The sequence below is a fragment of the Microtus pennsylvanicus genome, chromosome 1, assembly GCF_037038515.1.
Source record: "Microtus pennsylvanicus isolate mMicPen1 chromosome 1, mMicPen1.hap1, whole genome shotgun sequence".
Classification (NCBI taxonomy): domain Eukaryota; kingdom Metazoa; phylum Chordata; class Mammalia; order Rodentia; family Cricetidae; genus Microtus; species Microtus pennsylvanicus.
The window spans coordinates 30560376-30569195 of record NC_134579.1 but is presented as its reverse complement, the minus strand read 5'-3'; the positions used below and the strand labels follow the sequence as shown (position 1 = coordinate 30569195).

The following is an 8820-nucleotide window of genomic DNA, read 5'->3' as shown; positions in this document are numbered from 1 at the left end:
TATATATATATATATATATATATATATAATTTCTCCTGTTCCCCCCATTATTATTACAGATTACAATCCATGTTGTAACTATGCCTTCCAGTGTTGATGATAAAATATGCTTAATAATGAAATTCTGGATTTAGCCACCGCTATATTTTCCTGGGTAACAGATAAACCAACAGTGTGCGTGTGTGTGTGTGTTGGGGGGGGGACCCATGTGATCTGTGCTCTGAAAGAGAAAAAAAAATTCCCCATATGTGACTCAGACCTGCAAGGCGCACACCCAGAGAGGTCTTAATGTTTGCATTTCAAAGAGATATTTCTAGATGCTGGAAGAATTCTCCCTGCAGGGTGTCAGAGACAGTTTTAGATGGTAGAAGAACTATTCCTCCAAGGGAAAGAGAGATCTGTAGTTGTGCGCTTCTTCAATTGTGCGAAGAGAACCCAGCAGCCTCTCTGCCTATTGTGGCTGGACTGTGCAATCAGTTCCCCTGGCTGTGGTTTGTTTTCCTCAGGAGGTACTTTAAGGAGCTGGGATAACCCCAGGATTCAGCTTTGAGGTGTTAGATAAAAAACAAAATGAAAACAAAACTGATGTTTGTGCAAGTTTCGTAGGCTATGAAGGTCGATAAGATAAATGTGTACCAAGAATATGCAGTTTTTACTGGTCAAGGTTGGGGCCTAGTCGGGAGAAGGTTCAGGGGCCTTGACTAGAGACTGATTAAAAAGAAAAGTCTGTTGCCCGGGTAGAAACCCTGTGTAGATAGAGCCCTAGGTTGGCATCTCTGAGTCAAGGCTATCTAGGATGGCTGTGTCAGAATTTTATTTAGCCTTCTGGTCTGAGGGAGGAGGCCACTCATGACAGATCTGCACTTAAAATATGAAATCCTCCAACACGGTTTAGTATCTCTGGTAGTTAAATGAAAAATGTAGGAAGCAGATACTTTCTCTGTGTTGTATCTTCTACAACCAACAAATGCTGGTTGGCTTTGTGGTTCGTTGCCACCATGACTCACGTTAAAACTTGGTCCCCAATATATTGAGATGTGGGAGGCATTTAAGAGGTGTTACCCCCCGCCAAAGGAATCCATGGCCTTTGGTGGAGGGAGTTTCATTCACTGGGCTGGATTAACACCAGGGCACACATAGTTATAATGAGGTTGTGTCTGGTGTGTGGTTTCCACTACACACACTAGCTTGGCCTTCCCCTTCCTGCCACAAATTAAAGCCATGTGAGGCTCCACCAGGAACCTAGCAGATGTGGGTGCCCATTCTCACAGGCTTCCCAGCCTCTAGAAACATGGCCTCAAATAAACCTGAAAGAATTGCCCAGTCAGGTCATCTCATATGGCAACAGAAATGGACTTCTTTGAACCTTGTCTTGATGCTCCCAGGTGTGAAGCTTCGCTCGCAATGTTGTGCCCTGGCCGTGACAGAGGAAAGATGTGGGGTATGGAGACACCATGCTAAGGACCAGCATGTCCCTCCTTTGCCCTGGACTTCCCGCCTTCAGCAGTTGTGCCCTGATTCTCATGGCTCTGCTCTGGCTGTGTCCACTTCCTGTTGACCTCTGTTAAGACCATTCACATTCCAGTGTACAGCTGACCCCCTCCCCCATGTGTGAGCTTCTGCAGCTCAGAGGAGCTCACTCTCCTTTCACCCCTGGGGCCCAGATGGGAACCCAAGCAGACAAACGTCACATCTTTGAATTGATGAAGAAGACATCTAGTCCTGATGGATTACAGTTTTCTCATCTGTAGGTGAAGGGTACAGGTGACCTCCAAGGTGCCCTTCAGCTCTTGCATGATAGTACCATGTACTCCATGGTACAAAATATTCATTTTTCTCCCTCCAAGACAGGGTTTCTTTGTGTAGCTTTGCATCCTGTTCTGGAACTCGCTCTGGAGAGCCGACTGGCCTTGAACTCAGAGATCCACATGCCTCTGCTTCCCAAGTGCTGGGACTAAAGGTGTACACCACCAGCCAGCTCATTTTATTTTTTTAATGATAGATTACATTGTATGTACGCATATAGCACAATGTTCTGAGAATGCACACATTGTGAAGTGGCTGACATCATAGCATCTCATGTAGGTAAGGACAATGACATCCACTCACTGATCGGTTTGTTTGTTGTTTGCTTTGAGACAGGTTTCTCTGTGTAGCCCTGAATGTCCTGGAATGCTCTGCAGACCAGGCTGGTCTCAAACCCACAGAGATCCGCCTGCCTCAGCCTTCTGAGTGCTGGGATTAAAGGTGTGCGCCACCTTGCCATGTCCGGCCACTGATGAGCTTTTAAGAAAGCCTTGTTATTGACCATATGGTACAATGGATCTTGAATGGCTTTGAACCTCAGTTAGCTCCTTCCACCTCAGCCTCCTGAGGGTTTGGGTTATGGTTTGCACCCCAGGCCCCTTTATGTAACCTTTGACCAACATCTCTCCATGTCCCCTCCCCATGCACACACACTATGGTACAAAGGATGAAGCAGCCACTGTCTAGTTCTCAGAGCTTCGGTCTTGTCAAACACATGTGAAGATAAGCTGCTATATATAAAAACAAGGACTGAAAATAAGTAAAAAGTGTGATGTTTAGAAGAAATGCCATATTTTTAAAAATTATTTTTCTGACTTGGAATCCAATTTTTTTTATTTAATTATATTTATTTAATGTTCATTAGTGTTTTGCTTTCATGTATGTCTGGGTGAGGGTGTTGGGTCCCCGGGAATTGGAGTTACAGACAGTTGTGAGCCACCATGTCGGTGCTGGAAATTGAACCTAGGTCCTCTGTGCCCATGAATCAGTAAGCTCGCCTGTGAGTTCAGCAAACCTGTGAGAGATTTAAACCTTGGCTTCTGAATAACACATTTGACTTATTCATAAATTGAGTTTGCTACATTCAAACTAATATTTCATACGAGAAAGAAGGTTGAAGGATTTGTAAATCTCTGCTTTCTATTCCCATTGCCCCTGCTCAGGTCCTCTGCTTCATGTTTGGCTCTAGTCTCGAGACTGAAATTGATTTACATGACATTTATATTGCGTAGCAACTAAAATAGATCTTCAACACAGAGTATCACCCCAATGGGCTCATGTAAACCACTGAGATAGAAATGTCACCCGTGCCAACTGGCCAGCCAGGCCATCAGTGCGAAGATGTTCACACAGAAAGGAGCTAGCTTTCTTCTGAGCAAGGACAGGTCGGACTTGCTAAGTGGAAGAAGCACCCCTTCATAACCAGATGCACCCTCGCTATTTGTCAGGGCGACCCTGAGAACCCTGTTGCCCCCGGGTTCTCATGAATGGTGGCCTTGGGTTCTTCCAGATGCAAGATCTGACTTTTGTACTTCTCTTGCCAGTCCTCCACGATGTACTGGTGGTAGGGGTCCTGGGAATGCTCCCGCCGCTTCGACTTCACCGTGCTTACCAGGATGGCCACCACAATGAAGGAGAACATGCCAATCATCACCATGAGGTACAGGATGACATAGTAGAAGTTCTCAGCATCGACTCTGGCCTGAAGCGCCTGTTCTTCGGCTGTCGTGTTCTTCCTCCAGTTGTCCATATAAGTAATGAAAACCTTTCTGAAGACATCCTCCAGTGTTTGTGTAAAATTGGCTAATGTGGTCATGTCTCCCCTGCTGCAATTAAATGATAATACAGATTAGTAAGGCTAAGGCCCTACCTTCATTTGGCTGCCTTCAGGGAGGTTGGGAGGTAGATGCAAGTGGAGAGAATGTAATAATTTCATTTCTTTTTCTTTTTATTTCTCTTCCTTCCTTCCTTTTTTTGAGATCTATTTAATATGTATTCTGCCTGCAATTGCTGGGAATTGAATTCAGGACCTCTGGAAGAGCAGCCAGTGCTCTTAACCTCTGCGTCATCTCTCCAGTCCTGAGAAGGCAATTTCTTAACCTGTCTAGTGATGGATTAAATTCAAAATTAGATGGTCTTTAAACACACCCATTTTTATTCATTGTTTGACTGTACTATTACAATAAAATGTAATGGAAGACATAAAGCTGTATAAAGACATTTATACATAATTATATATGCACACATTAAAAAGGGGGAAAGACTAAAAGGAAGTAGATCAAAATGTATACATTTTATCTACTTATATATATTATACATACATATGTGTAGCCATATATTTTTGTGCTTTTTTGGTGTTTTTCTTGAATGTTGAATTCTCATCAATCATCTTGCATTTCTTTTTGCTAAAAAAATAAACCAGTGACCTCTCAGCCACTAACAGAATGCATCCGTGTGTGTGTGTGTGTGTGTGTGTGTGTGCGTGTGTGTGTGTGTGTGTGTGCGTGTGTGTGTGTGACATGCATCCAGCATGTTTGCTGTTGAACTTGAACGAAGCAGTGGGCACTCTGCTTTTACAAATTGTGGGGATTTAGACATAGCATTGAGGCAAAAGTTTGCAAATACAGATTTTTTTAAAAATATATCCTATGTCCTAGGTTTATCAGGCATTGTCTATTCTGTGGCTCATTGGCTGCAAGCAACACAGGACAGCTGTGCATGCAGCCTCAAAGCATAAAGCTACTTAAAACATTATGACATTATGAAGTGTGTGTGTTGCAATTTATGGGATTTTTTCTTTGTAACTACTTGATTTCATAGTTCTGGTGTGGACTTATTTGGTGACATTTGTCACAGTGTCAAAAGGTTGGTTGTGACTACTAGACAGATTTTACACAGACATACACACTCACACACACACACATACACACACACACACACTCACACACACACACACACTCAGTGGAAAAGAGTGTTTTAGATGCTGATGCCAAAACATAAACTGAGCATTCCTAAGTCCTCAGATCCATCTTTCCTCTTCATCCACACTGCCTCTGCCCAGCCACCACCATCTCTCTAAACACCGTGTGCTCCTCTACGAAGCATCTCTTCAGGCTGTATCTGCCCTTCTCTCTGCACAAGGATGCTCTCTTTACCAGAAGGGAAGTAGGGCGATGCCATCACCTTACATCACAGGATGTGGACCTTCCTGATGGCCTAAAAATAACTTCCCAATTCCTTAACAAGATTACCTGGCCTGGCCTGAGTTCCCGCCTGACTCAACTCTGCACTTAATCCCTTACAACAGAAGACTCCCTGCAGCCAGCAATGGCGCTTGCTTGCTTTCCTCCGAGCCAGTTCTCGCCTGAGGACATTTCAGTCCTAGGATTTTATGCCTGCTCCCTTGCCTGCACTCTCTCTCCTTTAAGCCCCAGTGTGAGCTGCCTTGGACGTGTGTCTGTACTCTCCTCCATCATGAACAGGCAGTGCCCGGCACCCTTGTCTGGAGACGACTGCCCGCGGACTTCCAGGAATTCTCCCATGCAACTCGTTCTCCCAAATTGCCCTAGCTGAGAATCTTGTTCCCAATACTCGTTTTTCATCTGACTTAAAAAAAAAAAGAGGATATATTTATTTTATGTGTGTGGGTGTTTTGCCTACATGTATGAATATGCACCAAGTTCACGCTTGGTGCCTGAGAAGGCCAGAAGAAGGTGCTGGGTTCCTTGGAACTAGAGTTGCAGACACTTGTGAGCCACCACGTGTGTGCTGGGAACTGAATTCCAGTTTTCTCCAAGAGCAAGTCCTCCTAACTGCTAAGCCATATCTCTGGTCCCTCACTTGACATTTTAACTTCTGTTCTTCAAAGGTCTTTAAGATCTCTCTCTCCTTCTCCCCAGCACTCAAAGCCTAGTGGGCTAAAAAAAGAAAGTTAGCAAACAGATGGGATTGCTCCCAGGTGTACTGGAAACTGCAGAGATGTGCTGCTACCGCCTTAAATGGTGTTTGCTGCGGCCGAGCGGAGCCAGACTCATTTTTCTCCATAACATTTATGTCTGCACATAGGGAGAGCTGAGTTCAGTTTCAGGGGACTCCTAGGCTCCCCACGGTCTAACAATCTCTTCCGCAGGTATCCTGAGGTGAGAGATTTTAGTAGGGCATTCCACTGGCGCCACTCAGGCCTGCTTCCTGGTGTGGGCACCCTTGCCAGCCCTTGAGAGCTGAAGGGGGCCTGCACCACCCACTATTGGCTCGGCTCTTTGCTCTAAGCAGGTCACGGGTGCTTTTTGTTCAGGCTTAATCACAGGCTTGAAAGGGCCTATGAGGATTAAATAAATGCCTGGGTGCTGACCTCTGTCCAGGCGGAGCAGACTCTGGGAGAGGGTTCACGTTTTCAATACCGAGGCATGAGATGCGGCTGGGCCGGAAAGTCTGGTGTTTCCCGACCTTGGAAAGATTCAAAGCACGGTGTGAAAGCAATCTCACTGATAGGGGTTTGTTAAAACATATTCAAAGGCTAAGAAGAATGCGCTATGGACGTGGAAAAGGGAACATTGGGGGGAGAAGGGCACAGCACAAGAGGGGTCAGCGAGACGGGGAGAGGAGCTGTATGAGAGAACTAACCAATGCTAAGTACGGCCATCACACTCCGTACACGGATATTCAATAGGAAAGCAGGAGCTGGGAGGGGCTCAGCGGGTAAAGTGCTGACTGGCGAGCCTGAGGACCAGCGTCTGATCCCCGAATTCATGTAAAGCTGAACACAGTAGTGCTTGATTGCATATGTAGAATTAATGTAAAGCTGCACACAGTAGCGCTTGCGTGCGTATGTAGTCCCTGCACTCCTGGGGTAAGATGGGAGGGGGATACCAGAGGATCCTGGGAAGCTAACAGGCCGCTTTGCCTGGAGAACACAGCAGCAAACAGGAGACTGTGTTCCAAATGAAGTAGGTGAGGACGAACTGCACACTGAGGCTGTCCTCCAATTGCACCTGTGCTCTGTGGTAAGTCTGGTCTGCAATCACATGCACACACGCACACATATGCACACACAAACTCACATACAAATTACAAACAAACAACTAAAAAATCTGCAGATTATAAAGGATAATATCAAGCTAACATTAAAAATGATAAAGGAGTTAATTTAAATTTTGATTCCTAGAATAACCACTGACTTGATAGACAGCCACCATATTTGGCACACATACGTACCCTTTATAAGTCCCAAGGGAGGCATTTTACTTTAGTAATACCCAGAGAAGAGTTGTGTGCAGTCATTTGAACTGTATGAGATTGCCTTAGGTCTATGCAGGTCTAACTGGTCAGCATCACGTGGTTCCACCTAGTGGGAAGTGTATCCCCACTAAACGGGTTTTACTGAACAGGCTGGGTGCCCAGAGAACAGAGACCCGCTTGCTCTTTGGCGGGGTTACGACCACAGCCTAGCACTTAGGTCTGTCTAAGATCAGGGCTCTCAAAGGCTGTTGTGCCTGGGCTAGAACTGACTGAGACCAGTGTCCAGTCTTCAGCCTGTCCTAGCAGAGGCCACACAATGTGGTAACCGTGTTTTCGCCTCCTGTGGCTGGCTCAGCTGCATAAAGGACAAAGATGGAGAGCAGGGCCTGAGCTTGCATGCTTCCATTGGCTGTGCCCCGTCTCTAGATCACTGAATGATCCCCTAGTTCCAGCTCCTCCTACCACTGCTCTATGAGGTGACCGCCAAGGACAATCTAGACGTGACAAGGAAAGTCACACGTTTGACCCTAATGACCAAAGCTTTCTTTGCTTGGAATATGATAGATGACTACCCTTATACGCGCCAACAACAGACAGCCAAGTCGTGTGTTTTTATGGAAAAAGATATAGTTACCTACATTTGCTATGAATCCTTCATTTAAAAAAGCACCTTCAACATTTTCATCTGAAGGCAATTCTGAAGAGATGAACAAGGAAAGGTTTGGAAGGGAGGGAGGCGGGCTAGAGGAAAGGAAGGCAAGCATGCCCAGAATATGTGTGTGTGTGCACCCGCGTGTGTGTGTGTGTGTGCATGTATGTATGCATGTGCATGTGTGTGTGTGCATTCAGTTTTCTGAAATAAGGAAAAGGAAAAAAGTTACATAACTCTCTTTTTAAAAGCTGTATAATGAAACTTACCTACACGTGCGTGAGCAATGCAGGAGGCCTTCTGAAAACCAGGCTCTACCCGTCTGGCTGGTGTGAGCTCTTAGGACTACACAAATCTCAGTAGGCTGCGCACTTTCAGCTTGAGACCCAGTAAACCCTCGCTGACTGGAGTCTGCGGCCCTGGGCTTTTACAAATCCAATGTTTAATCTTAAGTGGAAAGTTAAATACTGGCTGGCAGCTGGGAATTAACCTCGATGCCTTGCTAGGGGTGGGGCATGGAGATGCCGGTATGGAGCCTGGCTGCGGGTGAAATAGCTCAAGTTCCCTCTTTGCGATGGCTGTGTGAGCTTCTCCTGGGGAGATGTGGGCACCTGCTCACCCCAGAGAAGGCAACAATGACAGACAAGAGTTACAATTCCCTCCAAATCCACCTGCTGAACCAATGAGTTTACAGAGTTACTTACAGGACCATGGATGAGAGGGTGCTTACAGGAGGGTTGGTACCACCCCACTGCCCCTGGATGCTGCACACTCTACACATAGTACTTCCTGAGATCTGAGTTGCACAGGACAGAGTGCAGGGACTAGAATCCCAGGTGAGGTCTAGTGACCTCCCCGCAACTCCTAGACGGGAAAGTCTGTGGGTGACGACGGCTCTTGTTGAGGGTCTCTCAGAGGTAATCACATATATCCTGACTAAGATGGCAGTAACTGTTGTGCTTGGAGAATTCCACAGCAGGGACCCATGATGATCTCCTGCATCAGTGAACAATGAAGACCATCCCTCACAGACATACTCACGAGCCAACTAGGTCTAGGCAATTCCTTAAGTGAGACTCTTTTCCCAGATAATTCTAGGTTGTGTCAAGTTGACAATCCAAGTGAAC

At 45.9% G+C, this 8820-nt stretch overlaps 1 protein-coding gene across 1 annotated transcript; it reads right to left on the bottom strand.

Moving 5' to 3' along the window:
• Positions 1 to 2684: 2684 nt before the first annotated feature.
• Kcne2 (potassium voltage-gated channel subfamily E regulatory subunit 2) lies at positions 2685 to 8084 on the bottom strand. The gene is made up of 2 exons (XM_075954372.1): positions 7963 to 8084; positions 2685 to 3632 (listed from the first exon to the last, which is right to left on the bottom strand). The coding sequence occupies exon 2, from the start codon at positions 3620 to 3622 to the stop codon at positions 3251 to 3253; it is 372 nt and encodes a 123-aa protein (XP_075810487.1). The 5' UTR covers positions 3623 to 3632; positions 7963 to 8084; the 3' UTR covers positions 2685 to 3250.
• Between the last annotated feature and the right edge of the window lie 736 nt (positions 8085 to 8820).